The following is a 19,371-nucleotide window of genomic DNA, read 5'->3' on the forward strand; positions in this document are numbered from 1 at the left end:
GGGTGGCAGGAGAGGTCTGTGCACCATGTGGGACCCTCACAGGAGGCCGGAGATCAAACCGGTGCTGCAGAGGCTGCGGGCATCTTCACGGCCCAGCACTCAACCAGTGAGCCACCAGGGGAGACCCATGATTCATTCCTGACGTTATACATGTTATGTTTTTGACAAATGTATGGTGATATGTATTACCTTTATAGTATCATATAGAATAGTTTTATTGCCCTAAAAAAGCTTCTATACTATTTGGCTATTCTACCCTTCCCTACCAGCCCCTGGCTTGAAGTAATCTTTTTACTGTCTCCATAGTTTTGCCTTTTCCAGAATGTCATACAGTTGGTATCACATAGCATGTAGCCTTTTCAGATTGACTTATATAAACTTTATATAAACTTTGGAATCAGTTTGTTCATGTGCACAAAATAATTTGCCAAGATTTTTATTGGGATTACATTGATTCCATAGATCAAATTCTGGAGAATTAATGCCTTGATAATTTTGAGTCTCACTATTCATGAGCATGGATTACCTCTCCTTTCATTAATATCTCTTTGATTTATTTCATGAGAATTTTGTAGTTTTCCTTATGTAGGTCTTGTATATAGTCATTAAGTTTAAACCTAAGTAGTTTATTTGGGGAGTTGATAATTGTATTGCATATTTAAGTAAAATCCCACTTATAGCATTGTTGGTATGTAAGAACAAGACTGGCTTTTGTATATTAACCTTGTATACTCAATCTCGTTATAATCAATTATCAATTCAAGGAGCTTGTTTGGTCAATACTTACCAATACCGCAAATAATCATGCCATCTGCAAAAAAAGAGACAACTCTGGAGGCCTCTCTGGTGGCGCAAGGGGTTAAGTTTCAGCACTATGAAGCCATCCACAGCCACTGCAGCACAAGTTCAATCCCCATCCAGGGAGCTAACCCACATGGCACATCAGACCCCTCCTGTCTTATCCACTGCTCTGCTCAGCATTGTATTTCAATCTGCTTGTTCTGATCCCCCCTCTGTCTCTGACGAATCCTCTTACCACCCCTCCCCACACCTCTGGCCTACACCCCAGCTCTTGTATGCATAAATAAATAAATCTTTTTAAAAAGACAACTTTATTTCTTCCTTATTAAACAATATCCTTTTATTTCCTTTTCTTGCCTTACTGTGTTAGCTCAAGCTTCCAATATCATGGTGAAAAAGGAATAATGGGAGGAAAAATCGTTACATTGTGCCCAGTCTTTGTGGGAAAATTTTGTTTCTCATCATGAAGTATAACTTAGATATAAGTTTTTTGTAGCTGTATTTCATCAAGTTGCAGAGTCCACTTCTACTCCTAGTTTGCTAAGAAGTTCTTGTCATGAAGGGGCATTGGATTTTGTCACATGCTTTTTCTGAATCTATTGAAATCATCAAGTGATTCTTCTTTAGCCTGTTGTTGTAATGAACTACATTAATTGTAGTTTGAATCTTAAACCAGCCTTTCATACCTGGAATAAACCCCACTTGGCTGTGGTGTGTAACTCTTTTTTTTTTTTTTAAAGATTTATTTTATTTATTTATACAAGCACTGGGTACAGTCAGAGGCACAGGAGGGTGAGAGAATTCACCAGAGCCAGAATGGAGAGTAGAACAGGCAGAGTGACGAAGTACACTGCTGAGGGGAGCAGCGGGCGTGACAGGAGAGGTCTGCACGCCATGTGGGACTCTTGCCCAGCAGCCGGGGATCGAACTGGTGCTACAGAGACTGCGGGCAGCTTCGCAACCCAGCGCTCAACTGCTGCACCACCGGGGAGGCCCTAACTCTTTATATATACCTATTTGTTTCTGTAATTTGAGGGGCAGCACATTTTCCTGTGACATCGTTATCTGATGAATCTAAGAAGCTATTGATTTTCAGACTTTTACTTGGTGTTAGAACACAACAATTATTCCCAGGCTTCTTCTGTATACTATATATCAGAAGTTGTTTGTTTAATTTTTTATGATTTATCGTTACATATTGGTAGCAACTTTTAAAATTATTACTAAGGACCTTTGAGATTAATGCAGTTTAAATTTAGAGGTTAGAGACAAAAATATTTCAGTCAAACCATTTGTTAAAATGAAAATGGAAAATAAATTTACTTGTGTTTTTAGATAAGATTGCAAAGAAAATTGCCTTTAGTAGTTTCCCTAATCAAAATACTTTACTTCATTAAGCTCACAAATTTTTCCGATAGTTTTAATAGTTTTCAGTTGAAAAAACAACATAAATATGAAACTCAAAGCCCAAAGTGGAAGGTAAAGAGAAAACTCCAAGTTATCCAGTCATACCCAAGGCTCAATGCTAAATCTCTTCCTTCTCAACCATCTGTAATTATGAACTACAACATTTGGCTGTGATTAGAAACAAATGAAAATCCTAAGCAATGGTTCAAAACCAACCAAGCCACTTTTGATAAATAGGTTATAGAAAAACTCTCCCTACTAATTCTTTGGTCTGAGCATGACTTGCTCTATTTTTTTTTTATTTGTTTTTATTTGTTCATGTATACAAGAGCTGGGGTGCAAGTCAGAGGTGTGGAAAGTGAGAGGATTCACCAGAGACAGTGGGGAGCAGAATAGGCAGATTTACTGAAATACGCTGCTAAAGGAAGCAGCAGGCAAGATAGAAGAGGTCTGTTTTGCCATGTGGGTTAGCTCCCTGGCCGGGGATCGAACTCATGCAGCAGTGGCTAAAATAGCTTGATAGTGCTGAGAGTTTAACCCCTGTGCCACCAAGGAGGCCCAGTGACTCACTCTATTAACAAGTACATTGAACACCCTTTGTCTGTCTATAAAACCAAGGCACTTGCAAATTAGTCCTACTTTTTCAAACATAGTATGTATTTATTTATGTAATAACAGACTATCATACTTGAAAGTACATTGGTAATAATTATAATATAACTTATAAGGAAATGTAAATTAATGAAATTCTTTATTAGAGACAGCACATTATTTTAGAATGAGTACCTTTGGAGTTAGAGAGACCTAAGGTGCAATCCTAACTCAATGGTTTGGATGAGTACCTAACTTCTCTGATACTTAGTTCCCTCATCTGTGGAATAGGAAGTAAGCATATAAACTCTTACAGTGTTCCTAGGGTTAAATGAGATAATACTGTTAACTTCTACTCCCTTCCATTCCAATACAATTAAGATTCTAAGTGCTAGAGTTAACGGAGAGCAGAAGTGTCAGAAATATGCTTTCTGTGGGCCGTACAGTGTTTCAATTTGTCTTAATTTGAATTATTTGATAACACTTAAAAATTAAGAGTTCACATAAAATCTGGATTTCTGGTTCCTCCTGAAATGTAGTGTCTGCAATCTTCATGAGCCGTCAATCTGCTGGAGCTGAGCAGCTGTTTCTTCCTCCATTTCTCCCATCTCCACCACTCGTTGTCATACACTTATCTCACTCACTTACATGACCTGCCTGGCCTGGGTGAATTATTGGTATTTGTGACATCTGATGGGAGTAAAATGTGCTTAAAGGGTAAGATTACCAGAGAAGGCTTTTGTCGTGTACACTGTGAGGTGGACTTTGAAAAGGGGTCATGGGCAAAGAGTATGTACTTGATGGACATGAGTGTAAACAAAGCTGCAGGCCTCTGACTGGACTTCTATTTGATATGTGCACTCATGAGTTCTTCCTGGATTTTTGTGTGTGTGCTTAAAAAAGATGAACAATGAACTGTATAGCTTAGCAGCACTGAAATTAGTTCACACATATGGAGGACTAGAAAGGAGAAGGGCCTTTTCTGGTGTGGCTTAATTTTTATTGGCACACACATGCCAACACACACACTCACTTAAACACCTTTACCACCATCTCCTATCAACAATGCCAGAACACATTTTCTGTCACTTCCTAACCTGTAAGCATGAGAGGAATACAAGCAAGAAAGGACAAGCAGGGAAGTCTGTGAACTTGACTATACCTTCCTTCATAAACACAACAAAAGAGAATATTGAGGCAATTATTTGCATAAATAAGTCCAAAGTAAAAGAAATTCCAGCAAGATGGGGATGTTTTGCCTGAATTATGGAGCTAATTATCTCAGTCCTCCACTTTAGTGTTCCTGGGGAGACCTGGCCGAAGAATGCTTTGCTGGTGAGCTGGCGGGTCTGGAAGTGGAGGAAAAATGTGTTATTTTAACAGCAGCTATGGAGCAGGAGCCTGATGCTGTCTCTGTCCAGAACACCTGTTGAAGATTTCCAGGCACAGACCCTGGCTTGCAGACCAGCACTGTTGACTGAAAAGAGGGGCTCTAGAGAAGATGAGCATGGTCTGCTCCTAGCAAAAGGCATGCCAGTACCCAAAGGGATCACACTAGCTTACTTCTCATACTTTTACAACTGTGACTCTGGCATAGAAGTTGTAGATGATTTTTATTTTTCTGTTTAAAATGTATATTTTTTCAAACAACTTTTGGTAATAAAAATGGCACCTTATTAATGAAACCCTTCTGCCTTAAAGTATGAAATTAAAAGATTATTATAACTACAGGCAAGAAAGCATTTGGTTTATGTGGCATTTGTGTATGATAATAAAAATTATCCATATGTTCTAACATTGACTATGCCTTACATTGCATTAGTAATCACCTAATATGAGAGTGATTTTGATTATATAGCTCATTTTAAATTCTGGTGTGTCCTAGGTCAATGAGAACTAAACAGTTTTTCTAAAAATAGCTGCCATCTTCTTTTGTGAATGTTGCTAGGTGCTTAGGCAGAATTAACATTTCAGGACATGTTTTTGGTATTATGATGCTATAGTCTTCTTATACTTTCTCACTTTGTACCTTCTTAAGAATTTCTATTTTGTTTTTTTTTTTTCGGGTCTGATTTGGGTGCATGAAACAAACTCCAATAGTAAGAGCTATAAAAATGTGTTTCATCCTTCTATTTGTATGTAGGCTTTAATGGTTTTTCTCCAGGTGTCTGTAACTTTAGATTATGAGCTTTGGGTAGTGAACAAGCAGGATGCAGAGGCCAGAATTAAGCTATGTCTTTTTTTAAGATTTATTTATGCATACAATAACTGGGGTACAGGCCAGAGGTGTGGGGGAAGAGGTGAGAGGATTCACTAGAAACAGAGTGGGGAGCAGAACAGGCAGATGAACTAAAATACACTGCTGAGGGGAGCAGCGGGCGAGTCAGGAAATGTCTGCTGTGCCATGTGGGTAGCTCCCTGGCCAGGGATCAAACTGGTGCTGCAGTGGCTGGGGAGAGCTTCATGGGTTGTGTCTTAACTCCTTGCGCCACCAGGGGGGCCCTAAGCTATGTCTTTAAAAGAATTGGAAGTCTCTCTGCCTTCCTCCACCTTTTGCACTGAGTGAGGAACTATAGGGCTTATTCCTCTGCTAAACTTCCCAGAAAAGCCAACGACTTTTTTGCAAGTTGACCTTCTGTTGACAGATCTTGATGGAAAACTAATCTGGGTATATGTGGGTCTTGGCCCAGTATCATGGTCACCAGGACATGCCCCTGCACTGCTTCTGAGCCCTGACCTACTCTGTCCTGGGTCACAGACACTCCCTGTGCATGTCTTCCAACTATTATTTCTTCTCCACCCACCCTAGATTTATTCTTTATTTCTATAATATGCTTATTAGATTCACCCTTGGATTGTTTCTGTTTTATTTGGCAAATATTTGCCAGAGGGATACACTTCCGGATACAGAATGTCTGGATACAACAATACAGAAAATAATTTAGAAAAGTTAACAACTCTAGGAGCTTGTCACTAGACTGTGATTGTGCTATGGTGGGGTCAGTTTGAATCTAACTCATAGTAGGAGAAACAACATCATGTTTTAGGCTGTACATTCCTAATATCACTGGATTTTTAAGGCTAGGCAGAGGATGTTCTTCATCTCTGTGTATCTGCAGCTGGTAGAGAACCTGACATCTAGAAGGCACCATAAATTAACGTTATGAATGAATGCAGTTACTCCATAGAAATTATTCTCGATTATTGAACAATACACATGCCTACACTCCATTTTCCATTCCCACGCATAATATAATGAACTCTTTGTCCTAAGGAAACTGGCCAAGAAGCGGAAGGAGACAATGAGCAGCACCCGGCAAGAGATGACTGTGATGGTGAATTCAATGGATAAGAGCTATGCCGAGCAAGGCACAAACTGCGATGAGGCTTTCTCCTTCATGGACACGCACAATCTCAACGGGAGATGTAAGTGCCTGTGTTTCTCAGCCTTTACTACATCTCTGGTTTCCTGGGATCCAGATAGTATAGGGGAACTAAAAGAAAAAACTCCCTAAAGAATTTCTTATGGTTTCCCCAGCCCCTTTCAATGGTTCTGAAAACTCTTTACATGCTGTGGTTGCTCAGGAGAGTTATTCTGAGAGAGACAGGGCCAGATCAGAAAGTCAGGGAGCCACAGGTACGTTTCTGTAAAGAGCTAGAGAGTGATCGCATGAAGGCTCCTTTCCTCCTGAAGAGGAAGTCACCTGCTTCTCATCATTCTTTTTGTTGTTTAGATCCTATTTGTGAGCTAGCCAGGTGTGGAATTACACAAGGGAAGCCTGTTATAAAGCAGTTCACTAAATGGCAGTAACAAGTTAATTGTTTATTTGTTAGCTGACAGGTTCTGCCTTTATTATAGGGCTATTAGTGGCAATTAATAAGTTAAACTGTATTTCTACTTCACAAGCCTTACATTTTACACCAGGTGGGTAAACCGACCTCAGCTAATACCTTTCCATACTACCACCTGTGATCCAAGTACAAGGCTTTATTTTTAGGAAGCTACCAGTTAGATTGATTATCTGAAATACAGAAGTGGTTTTGTCCCTCGTAATCGTCTCAGAGACCAGAAATAAATTCATGGTCTATGGCTGACTCTGGTTCCCAGCCTGCTGGGTTCAAGGTCAGTGACTGCTTTACCATGTGAAGTCGTGGCTACATTATCAGTATATTGGTCAGCATGCGGATGGAATGAAAGTGTAGCTGCCAATTAGTAAGAAAAATGCATAAAAGCTGGGGGCCTGGTGACTATGAAGCCCAGAAACACTGTCTCTGCAAGAGGCGGCTGATACCATGTGGACAAGGTGAGCTTTTGCCCTGCCTGCCCGCTTGGTCCTCCCTGATTCTGCAGCTCTCCTCATCCATTCTCGTCAGGCACAGCATGGCCAACCCATGTATTTCCTGCCACAGCCAGGCTTCCTAGGGTTTAGTCACTTACTTTTTTTTGCTTAGAGTGGCTACAGCTGCCCACTTATTCCTCCTTAGAGGCGCTGTTTATTATCTCTACTTAGACACCTGGCTTGGTGGAGGAGCATGCAGTAGACACCATGGGGGTGGGGATTTAGGACAAACTCCTCATCCCTAGTCCCATGTCATTTTCAGTGTAGGTTCCCAAATCTGTGGTACTTTAGTGTACCACAAACTGCATCTCATCTTTTCAATAAATTTCTGCACTTTCTTGCAGCAAATACTGGATTTTTCATTTTAAAAACTATAATGCATTTGGGCTTCCCCTGGTGGCGCAGTGGTTGAGCACTGGGTTGCGAGGCTGCCCGCAGCCTCTGCAGCGCCAGTTCGATCCCTGGGCACCGGCGAGGGTCCCACAAAAAAAAAAACCCTATAATGCATTTGACTGCAAAATTTAAATAACTTATGATGAATTAGTTGTGGGTTGAGGTGGGAGAGGTCCTCCCCAGGACAGACAAGGTTAGTATCATCAAAGAAATTATTTATTGAACATCAGTATAAAAAGGACACACAGAAATACATTCTCACTTTCCAAGATAATCCATTAATGTTCTAAACTTTCAATTTCATGGTGAAATTCTTCACGAATAAATTTACTTGGAATTACCTGCCCAAAGAGCAGAATGCTATGTTAGGAGCTTCTGGGCTTTTGAAGTTTGAACAACAGGGAATATTTGCCTCTGGACAGGAAATTTAATTTGGCAGTTACTTTTACTTTTTTTTTAAAGATTTATTTATTCATTTACACAAGAACTGGGTGTAGGGGCAGGAATGACACTGAGCAGGTTTTCTGATCCAGCAGACCGGGTAAAGGAGGAGTCAGAGTCCTCAGTGGCTTTTGCAGGTCTTTTATTTAGATTTACCAGGCATATGGCAGGCAGGGGTGCTGGGGGGCCGGGAGGCTGGCAGTCCTCCCAGCCCCCTGCAAATCCTCACTCTATCTGGGCTCTCTCTGGCGTTCTCTGTTTCTCTTCTTCTCTCGGCTTCCGTTCGTTCTTGGCTTCTGCTGGCGTCCCCATGACACCACCCTTATAAACTCAGTCTCTCAGCCCAGGTGTACCCACTCCAGGTGCCCGCCATCAGGCATGCATTCAGGACCACAGGGTTCCCTCATCTATCCTGATGGCGGGAGGGCAGAAAAGCCTGATACTTTTTCCTTACCCTACAGCTCACCCCTCAGGTTTTCTGCCATAAAATCTACACAAGTCACATACATTTTTCTTGGCAATAGAACACTGCAGACATGGCCCACAAAAACAAATAATACACATCACAATAGAACAACAAAATACATAAAATACAACAGAACACAAATAATTCTAGGCAGGGCACCAGCCTAGTGGCAAAAGACAATTATTGGCACCAGCAGATGAGCCACCAAATCTGCTGCCGAAGGCACTGCTCATACGAGGGAGGGGAACCACTCAGACATCTCTGTCACATGCCAGGAGCTGTCAGGCTTCCTGGCCTTCTCTGGCTGTAGTCTCAGCTACAAGCCACACACCGCATCCACCCGCAGGATGCACTCGCTCTGGGATTGGCAATTCTATTCTACTATTGGGGGTAATCGCCAACCCTCAGGGTTTCTGTCTGCAGTCGCTCCAACACTCGGCTTTCATAGCCACCAGTGCGACATGCAGACTCCTGCACTCAGGCCAACCCACTGCACAAGCACATAGGTCGGGGATCCAAACTCTACATGAGGCCTCTTTCGGGTCCCCTCTTCAGCTTGGGTTCCACCCCAAGCCACGTTCCCCACCCGTCCCTCAAGGATGGGTTCCTTAGCTCCTCACCCTCACTCGAGAATGAGCAGGGCATCACCCGCAGGTGATTTTATGAGACTCACTGGCCTCCCTCAGCTTACTTAGTGCTTAACAGCCACTCAGGGCTTCCCAAACTTAGCATCAGCACCAGCTTTTGTCTTCTCAGTTGGCTTTTCTCCTCTGCCTGGCTGCTGGGCATACACAGGCTGCTTTTGGCTATCAAGGCCCACTGGCCACCCCCAGATTCCCATCTCCTGGGGTGTACAAACAATAGCACCCTCTCCCAGGATACCAAAAACTTAACTTGCCAAAGTTCCTCCACCTTCTGGCGGGATTGTCAATCCAAGTTCATCAGTCCAAGTCCATTAGGCCTCTCCCTGCCATCAGCACTGGCAAGCTCCAAATCATGGTCCTCTCTCCCTGACGATTCTGCTGCCTCGGGGGTTGTTGGCTGGTCTTCTCGGGCATCTCCTCCACGCAAGGTCTCGTCCTGCAGCTCCCAGACCTTGCCCATCTTCTGTGCCGCCATGGCGCCTCCAGCACTGTCACAGGCAAACACAGTCTGTTACTCCTTAGTCCCTCCAGGTCTTCGGAGGGCTCCATACCCATCTGCATGGATCATCTTGCCGACTTACGTCAATTGTAGGGGCAGGAAGGGACACTGAGCAGGTTTTCTGATCCAGCAGACCGGGTAAAGGAGGAGTCAGAGTCCTCAATGGCTTTTGCAGATCTTTTATTTATATTTACCAGTCATATGTCAGGCAGGGGTGCTGGGGGGCCAGGAGGCTGGAAGTCCTCCCAGCTTCCAGTAAATCCTCACTCTATCTAGGCTCTCTCTGGCGTTCTCTGTTTCTCTTCTTCTCTCGGCTTCCGGTCATTCTTGGCTTCTGCTGGTATCCCCGTGACGCCGCCCTTATAAACTCAGTCTCTCAGCCCAGGTGTACCCACTCCAGGTGCCCGCCATCAGGCATGCATTCAGGACCACAGGGTTCCCTCATCTATCCTAATGGCGGGAGGGCAAAAAAGCCTGATACTTTTTCCTTACCCTACACCAGGGTACAGGCCAGATGCGTGGGAGGGTGAGGATTTGCCAGAGACAGAGCAGGGAGCAGAACAGGCAGACTGACTAAATACACTGCTGAGGGGAGCAGCAGGTGAGACAGGAGAGGTCTGCCGCGCCATGTGGGACCCTCACCGGCCAGCCGGAATCGAACTGGTGCTGCAGAGGCTGCGGACAGCTTCACACAGCGCAGCGCTCAACTTCCTGCGCCACCAGGGGAGGCCCTTTGGCAGTTACTTTTAAAAATAAAATGGTTGTGTCTGTGGAAATCCCAAAATACTCCTGCAGTGAGGACTACCGCAGAAGCCTGTGGCTCCGCTGCCCTCTGCATTATGTGTCTCTTGCACCAAAGCCAAGAGTGGAAACAGAGCCATGGGCATTCCACTCTTAGAGCAAGGAGGGGGACTCTTTGATCCCATGCCATCAAGTAATCCCAGTGGCAGACTTTGTTATTAATACCCTTTTAATGCCTTTAAAATATAACGGTGTAGGGCAGGAAGACCACAGTGCAGGTTTTCTAGGATCCCAGGCAGAACGGATAAAGGAGGAGTCAGAGTCCTCAGTGGTTTTTTGCAGGTTTTTTTATTGGGGTTCACCAGGCATACGGCAGGCAGGGGTACTGGGGGGCCGGGAGGCTGGCAGGCCTCCCAGCCCCCAGCAGGTCTTCACTCTGGGCTCTCGGGCCTTCTCTCAGCTTCTGCTTCTCTTGTTTCTCTCTCGGCTTCTCTTTTGGCTTCTGCTGGCATCCCTGTGACTCCGTCCTTAAAAAGCACAGTCTTAGGGCCTCCCCGGTGGCGCAGCAGTTGAGTGCTGGGTTGCGAAGCTACCCATGGCCTCTGCGACGCCGGCTCGATCCCCAGCTGCTCCCCGGCCACCGGAGGAGGGTCCCACATGGCGCGCAGACCTCTCCTGCCGCCCGCTGCTCCCCTCAGCAGTGTACTTCGGTCCTTCTGCCTGTTCTGCTCCCCGCTTTGGCTCTGGTGAATTCTCTCACCCTCCCGCTCTTCTGACTGTACCCAGTGCTTGTATAAACAAAACAAACAAACAAATAAATAAATAAAACATGCCTCTATTAAAAAAAAAAAAAGCACAGTCTTCGCCCAGGTGAATCCCATGTACCTATGCCCACCCCCTATTCCAGGTGCCCGCCATCAGGCATGCATTCAGGACCGCAAGGATCCATCATCTATCCTGATGGCGGGAGGGCAGAAAAGCCTGACATTTTCTTTACCCGACAAACGGACTCTGGGGGAGGACTGTGGGTGCCTTGGTTGTGGGTGTGGTGTAGTAACATAAACCTGATGATTGTGATCCTATACCTCTAAATCATATACACCATTGTAAACCAGCGTTGCCTCAATAGCCATAAATGTATCAATTAATACTTCTGTATCATATCTTGCAAGACAAATATTCAATAGACCAAGAGCCTGTAGCTGTAATTCTATTACAAATCTGAATATGTTTGAGATCTTTCAAAGTTGGGAGAAAATGCTAGCAGTTGGGAATTGAGTAGCTTTTAGAAATGAAACATTGGGGTGGGGGAAAGCTTGGGGAATTAAAAAAATAAACATGAGTATATTTATGAGAGTGGAGAATAATCCATCCACCAAAGCTGTGTGAGTAGTGCCATCATTTTTAACATGTTATAAAAATGGGAAGAATAGATTTATATTATGGAAATGTGTTTAACTTTTATACTGAAAGTCAAAGAATTTAAAATGTCTTTTTTAAGGTGAAAATAAACAAAGTTGTTTTATATCTGCTTTGCACATTTTTCCCAGGCTTATAGAAATGCCTACAGGTAACAGACATTATTTAATCTCACCAACTCTAGCATGTTTCAGAAGCACTCAGCATCCCACCATAAACATGCATTTGAAATATAATTCTTTCCTAGTATAGAGAAATATCTTATAAATAACAGACATCCTGGGTCCTGGTCCTTTTTCTTTCATTTACTAATTCTACACTTTAAAATAAAAACACAGGCAAAAACACTGTTCTAACAGAACTATTCCACGAAAGTTAAAATATATTAACATGTCATCAGAATAAGATAGTATGTAATGTGCACACATAATATCTGCACTTGATAGTATTTCCCATAATAGTAATTGAGTACTAGCGTCCTGATCAGAAACTCAGTATTAAATGAATCTTATAAATTGTATCAGAGTAGTTAAGATTTAGATGTATGTTTAGCTAACATAAGCACCTGAACACATTCAAATCATTTATCTTTATACCTAATTTCATTAAAGGGTTTTTAAAGCACTAATCAATTAAGACATTGAGGGGAGTTAAAAAAAACTACTTTAAAAATAGGAAATACCCATTTCCAATGGAATCATAAATTAGATGGGGTTGCTTTCCCCTCAATAACAGTAAGGCATAGAAGTAGAAGGTATAATAGTTAAATCTTTTTTTTTTTAAAGATTTATTTATTTATACAAGCACTGGGTACAGTCAGAAGTGCGGGAGGGTGAGAGAATTCACCAGAGCCAGAGCAGGGAGCAGAGCAGGCAGAAGGACCAGAGTACACTGCTGAGGGGAGCAGCGGGCGCCATGTGGGACCCTCTTCCGGTGGCCGGGGAGCAGCCGGGGATCGAACCGGCGTTGCAGAGGCTGCGGGCAGCTTCGCAACCCAGCGCTCAACCGCTGCACCACCGGGGAGGCCCTATAATAGTTAAATCTTAAGTGAATGTTTCAGAGGAATATTTCAAAGAAAAATAAGAACTTCATAAGGATTGAAAAGATATCACATCTTGACCTTGACCTTTAGGCTAAGATCAAGTGCAGTATAAGGATTGAAAAGACTAATACAACAATAAGTAGGCATGTGGCTTTCACCTTAAATGTAGCAAGCGTGAAACATCACTTTTATTTTTATAAACCAAGTCATAGCATTGTGGAAAACTATGAATATCTAAATTAAAAGGAAGGAGACAATTTAGAAAGCTACAAAAACTTGGACCTTCAGAATATTCTTCAAATATCACGTGTAGACACATTCTCCTACTCTTAGTTGTAAAAAAAAAAATAAGCTGAACATGATGGTAGAATTCTATAGTCTAGAAATCTAATGAATTTAAGGTTTCACAATGGCAGCTGTGATTAGATTGGGTCATTTTTTCTTCATTTGTGGGATAAGAAACTCTTAAGTGATAAAAGGATGTTCATCCTCTAAAGTCCACCTAATGCCCCAGACGCAGTGGGGAATGATAATACATCTACCACGTGGACATCAGTGAGTCTCTGATGACTCTCACAGCCATCTTGCTAGCACTTGTCTGTGAAGAGCCTCTGGGTGCCTTGTTTTCAGGTACTGCCTCTCCACCACCACTGACCAGCCTTTCTCTCATTTACAGCTGTGTCTTCACCATCGTCCTTTACAATGAAAACGAATACACTGAGCACATCGGTGCCTAATTCCTATTACCCAGGTAACAGACTGTACCATCGTTTCATCTCTTATAAGCCCTTCGAAATCAGAACCAATCAGTACCCACTTTGCTGTCCATGATGCTATAGAAGGTTCATGTTTAATGTGCTGTTACTGATGCTTTCTTTGGCTTTCTGTGGGAATATTGGGGGGACCTTTCATTAACTATTTACTGTTCTTTCTCTTTTTACTTTCTCTGCATTGACCTGCTTATGATGTATGACAGATCCGTTTGTGCCAACTGCAATTTTAGGTGAGAATATTTCCCTTTATCAGTTTACACAGGAGTAATTTAGAAAGTCAGTGGCTAATTTGTATGATGCAGTGACTGTAAGCTGGACATGGGGGTGGTGGGTGGCAGGAGATGGGGTGGCGAGTGTAGACAATAAATACCTTTCTCCAGTCTCCACTGATAAGGGTTTGCTGCATGTCTATTAGGAACAATACCAAAAGGCTCAAATAGACAATCCAGGCTCCAGTATTCTCCCTTCCTGTGTTCAGAATTTGAAGTTAGGTCTCCTCCCAAGGGAAAACGCAGTATGTCACCACGCAGCTGTGTACTCCCAACAGCTGAATTCTGTCCATTTGACAGTTGTGAAAGTGAAAATAACGTCTTATTCTTTTCACTTCTACCTAAGCACTAAAGCTTCAATTTCAAAAATAGCACTTTTCTAATTATACCAAATATTATGCAGAAAGATTATCGCAATTGAGTTCTGGCCCCCTCCCGGGACTCCTTGGAGCCACTTAGGGCACCCCGGCATTGCAAAGGGTCTGTCACACAGTGGGATTTCAAAGGAGCTGATGTTCTCAACAGGGAAATGACAAGATGGCACTTTATAATCACATGGTTTATTATGTGTCAGATGTCACTAGAAATGAAATAAAATGTTAGCCCAGTGGGGCTAAGTCATTGAAAGTATGAAATGTTCCCAGTGGGGAGTGAAAGGAAAAAAATCCCTTTTGTCCACTGTATGAAGGGTGAGGAGAAATGGCATTACCTGGCTAGGATAACCAGACAAGCATGAGCTGCTGTTGCATTTGAGATGCATAAATAACCCGAGTATGTCACGGCTGTGTTCTCTTTCTACCACTAACCTTCCGAAAAGGAGCACAACACAAACGACTTCAAGGTATATAACAATTCATCGTAGCAAGAATTTCATCCTCAGCTGTTCGATTTCTGCTTCCTAATTCTCTTTACAAGGGTTTATATCTTTGCAACATAATTTTCCCCCCTGTGCTTCTTTTTTTGTCTAAGCTGTTATGATTTTTGTATAGAGGGTGATTTTTTTCCCCTTATGGTGTTATCTGGACTTGAGCAGGTTTGTTGCCTGAGGGAAAAAATAAACTATGACAGAAGTTTAAGAATGGACATGAACCAGAATTGTTGAATTTGCATCATTTGGAGGTTTGACAAACAAAGCCTCTCGCCCCTTTAATACCAACTCTAAGGCAAAGAAAGCTGCATTTTTTATTCTTTTCATACGTGAAGGGCCAGGCTAATCTTAGGCACCCACACAATGTAATCTACATGCAGATGACTTCTGCAGAATCTTTTGATAGGCAAAGATTTTCAGTTTCTTTGTGTGCTGTGGCATTCATTCGCAGTTCCTCTGGTGGATATTTTGACCCTGGGAGAGCTGTAAGTGGGAGGGCTGAGACATGATTATCAGAGGGAAGAAAATGTTCAGATTTCACAGCAGGATTAAGATAAGCTTATTAAACAAATATCACTTTTTTTAAGTCGTTGCTTTGTTACTATGAACATCTAATTGACATCTTTTAAAGTTGGTTAGGCTCTTTTACCAAGAAGGAATTACTTGAACAGATAATTCAAGTAGCAAAAACGAGGTACATTGTGAAAAATAAGTCAAACAGATTGACAAATAACTGTTATTATGTCCAGCTTATATATGTACCCATCTAACAAATGGTGGTGTTTGGGAATTGTTTCTTACATGTTACTTGGTACAAATATGAATCATGAATCTATATATCATGTATTAAAGATTACTTGAACCATAGACAGGAGATAGGCTGTTCATCTACTCTGGCACTTTTTGGAAATAGTCCTGTTGTAATTTACAGTAAGACAAGAAGAAATGTTTTGTTGTGACTTGGAACTTGGCACAAAGAAATCCTCTAGTGTCTCCACCTTTTATTCTCACATGCTAAGGCGCCAGCCCTAATGTATATAGCTTTAGTATGCCTGTACATCACTCTTTCACACAAAAAAGATGACAAAGATAGAGAGAGAGAGAGAGAGAGAGAGAGAGAGAGAGAGAGAGAAACAGAAACATGGTTCTCATTTCAATTCAAGATTTGCAGCTGGTTTGTTGAAAATTCAAGATAGTTTCTTATAGAACATAGGTAGAATTAATTTGCAGTTCTTACAAAACCATCAGAAGTGTTGGTAGGAAGTTTTATTTCTCATTGCCTCTTAGGCATAAATTTTAATTTAAAAAATTTTCGTGAGTAATTTTTAACAAATACAGGAAATTCAAGACCCGTAATCATTTTTTCAGAGGAAACTAATTAATCACTAATTTTTGGTGAAATCGAGAATTTTTGCTATTGTAGGTGACCCAATTTCTTAGCAGATACCACATAAGAAACCTTCTAGTCCCTCTTTGTTATCTATGTATACTAGATAATAACGCTTTTTTCTTAGATGGTCTCAGTAGTGTTTAAATGCTCGAAGATGTGTCCATACTATTAATGAGGCCAACATGTCATAATACAGTGGGAGGGAGGGGGCCTGATGCGTGCATGGTGACACTGGCACAGCCCTGTGAATATAAAACTTCGAAGACCACCTCACCCTGGCATTAGAGCACTGGTAGGATGCTGGTATATCCATGAGAAATGCCCAGCTGATTCATTTAGGGAACTTCAGAAGATCAGTCCACAATGGATGGCATTCAATTATGTTCATCCCAAAAGGTACAAACTGAGAGAACAAGAGAGGCACAGAGGGGAAACTAATTAATGTTCCATTTATTTTAGCCTAAAGAACTGAACTTCCTGCTGGAGTAGCTAAAAGCTCTGTGGATTCACTACTTCAGCAGGGATCCTGTATCCCACTTTATGAGCTTGGCAGTTGCCAGCAAGCAAATCTGATGGGAAAATGTCCCGGTTTATCTGTGACTGTTCTAATAAATGGGAACCAATTAATTGCCAAATTTCAAAGCAAATCCAAATGAAAAAAAAAATCATAAAGTCAACTTACCACCCTTTTTTATTTTGTCTGTGTCTTTAGCCACCTTGTAGTGATCCAGGTGCCATTTCAGCAACAGCAACATAGCTACACACTTGTGTACCACCTGTCATACCATGCATCCCAGGTGCTTTGCGATGCAGATAGAAATAAAGTTTCCAAACCAGGCCCAGCTCACCGGTGTCCTCAAAACTAAATTGCCTTTGAGGCTGAACTTCTGTTTCAAAACAGAATGAACTTAAACAACCACAGCTGAATTCCCTATGGATAAACAATCTGAATTTTTTTTTAATTGAACATATATCCTTTCTTATATGTTTTGATATTTTACACTTAAAATCAATTTTGATTTAACATTCTCATTTTAAATGACTTTAATTTAGCATTATATTTTGATGAGAAGCATCCTCAATAATATAATGGCTAAAGGGATTCAGCATGATAATGAGTTAACCTGTAGGATGTAGGATTCTTAATAAACTAGCACTTTCCTGCAAAAGATGTTTTATAAGAGTTACAATTTCTGCAGTTCATTAATCTAATTTACTAGTAGTCTTCCATTAAAATATAGCCTCTTTAGGCTTATTTGACCAAATTTTGATATTAATTTTATAATACAATTTGGTTGCTTTGTTCAAGAAATTTAAATGAGAAAATGTGTCGAATACAAATAAGACTTATTTAGCCATTGCTTGGTTCATGGGGGATGAAAAGCAATTATGATACTATTTTAACCTCCTCTTTTGTTATTGAGTGCTTAAATTAAACACCTCCATCCTAACATGATGGGAGAATTGAGGCCTTGCCCTCTGACCACCTATGAAATAGAAAACCTAACTGTAAAATTAAAGCACAAATAAAATAAAAACTACCTGTAATTATTCACACAGTTCTATTGCTTATGCCCTGTTTCCTTTTTCTCCTCCTCTTTTCTCCTGATATGTATCTTCTTAAAAGTGCCAATAAATGGTAAGTTCCCCCATTCACCCCATGGAAAAGGTGTGGAGGGAATGGGAATGTGTGTCTTCTCTGTAGATTCTGACAAAGCCAGCTGGCTCTGCTGTGTGTTGGCCTGCATGTTAGCTCTTGTAGAACATTCCATGTGTGATGCGTCAGTCCACAATATTTTGTCAAGCTTTCTGATACTGGAGCATGCAAAGTGACTCATCAGACCAACTTCCTTTTTCTTTCTCCACTTTTTTTGGATTTCATGTACCAAATCCACGTTTTCATTGCTAGCTTTTTAAGCGATACCATTTTGTGCACTTTTATTTTGCTCACAGAACATTTGTACAGAGTTTATTTACTTCATCATACCAACTAGTTCACTGATCTTTGGAAGGATACAAGACTGGTCGTGCACCAGGCCTTGATGAAGTTTCAGAAAGAAACTTCTATAAACTTTAGCACCCAAGGCTAAAGGGTTCGTATCAATTAGTTTTGTGAAAGCAATATATCGTTTGGACTGCTTTGTAAAGACAAAGATTTCTGCCTCATTCCTGTCAGTTGCCAATCCCACTAAAATTTCTAAACATGTAACTTCTTTTTTGCTGAGCCACCATAGGGATAACCATAGCCATAGTTGAGGGGATTCAGCAGCAGCAACTTAGCATTCTCAGGGACCCCGAAGTAGCCATTGGTTCTCCCTCACTTTCTGTGTGACCTTCTTTTCCCAGATGAAACCCACACAATGGCCAGTGACACCAGCAGCCTGGTGCAGTCCCACACTTACAAGAAGCGAGAGCCCCCTGATGTGCCTTACCAGACCGGGCAGCTGCATCCCGCCATTCGGGTGGCCGACCTGCTGCAGCACATCACACAGATGAAGTGTGCGGAGGGCTATGGCTTCAAGGAGGAGTATGAGGTGAGCATGTGCCAGGACCCCTCCCCCCCTCTACCCTTCCTGTCAGGATGCCAGGGATCATGGTCCCAACACCAGCAGCAAGCCAAGGGACCCCACCAGGGCTGCCAGAAAGGGACCAGTCTTTCATTCATGGATCCGTTTCCATCCGGTGGTGAAAGGAGGGCTGATTCACTGGTTACCTTATTCTGCATAAAAGCACATGGAAAACAGAGGCCTGCCAGACCCTCTTCCCTATTCATGAGCAACTTTCTTGTTTTTTCTATAATTAAGTGGGATGTTAAATCTAGAGAAGCTGTGGTAGTTATTTCAGGAAGAAACTGTCCCCTTAAAACAATTATAGACCAACTAGCCATGTCATGTAGTGGAGATTAGACAGCAACACTGGGATCGGCCAGTGTCCTGCTATGACAGCCATTCCTGCCCTGCCAGGCCAGCAAGCATGTCCGTCCCTGTCCTGGAATTCAGGAGTACTTCCCGGGAGGGTGCTACACTCTTACCATATATAAAAAGTGTGAAACCTCACTCCTTACACATCTTCTGTCAGTAGCATATTCTATGGAAAAGTCACTCAAGAACCAAAGAGAATTAATTGCTTTCAAGAAATGTGATTCCAAGAATCACACCATCACCCGAGTGTTTCCATGTGAATGGGCAAATCAGGAGGGGAGGGGGCTTGGATTTCTGTTTTTACCTTAGTAAATAAAAATAGTTTAAAAAAGTAGCAGTCTGCCTACAGTACAAAACAGGATTAGA

The 19,371-nt window shown here is 42.0% G+C and overlaps 1 protein-coding gene across 4 annotated transcripts in view; it reads left to right on the forward strand.

The window, feature by feature from the left end:
• Positions 1-19,371, forward strand: part of PTPRM (protein tyrosine phosphatase receptor type M) — a 796,148-nt gene that overhangs the window by 635,183 nt on the left and 141,594 nt on the right. For 2 of the 4 annotated variants that reach the window (XM_054694203.1, XM_054694204.1), the window contains 4 exons: positions 6,074-6,225; positions 13,461-13,535; positions 13,761-13,787; positions 18,431-18,618. In XM_054694203.1, the coding sequence (XP_054550178.1) occupies positions 6,074-6,225; positions 13,461-13,535; positions 13,761-13,787; positions 18,431-18,618 (442 nt within the window). The remainder of the gene's footprint in view (positions 1-6,073; positions 6,226-13,460; positions 13,536-13,760; positions 13,788-18,430; positions 18,619-19,371) is intronic. The other 2 variants (XM_054694205.1, XM_037508822.2) reach the window with 1 other exon arrangement.

This window comes from Talpa occidentalis, unplaced genomic scaffold, assembly GCF_014898055.3.
Source record: "Talpa occidentalis isolate TD23 unplaced genomic scaffold, MPIMG_talOcc4v2.1 talOcc4.13, whole genome shotgun sequence".
NCBI classification, from domain to species: domain Eukaryota; kingdom Metazoa; phylum Chordata; class Mammalia; order Eulipotyphla; family Talpidae; genus Talpa; species Talpa occidentalis.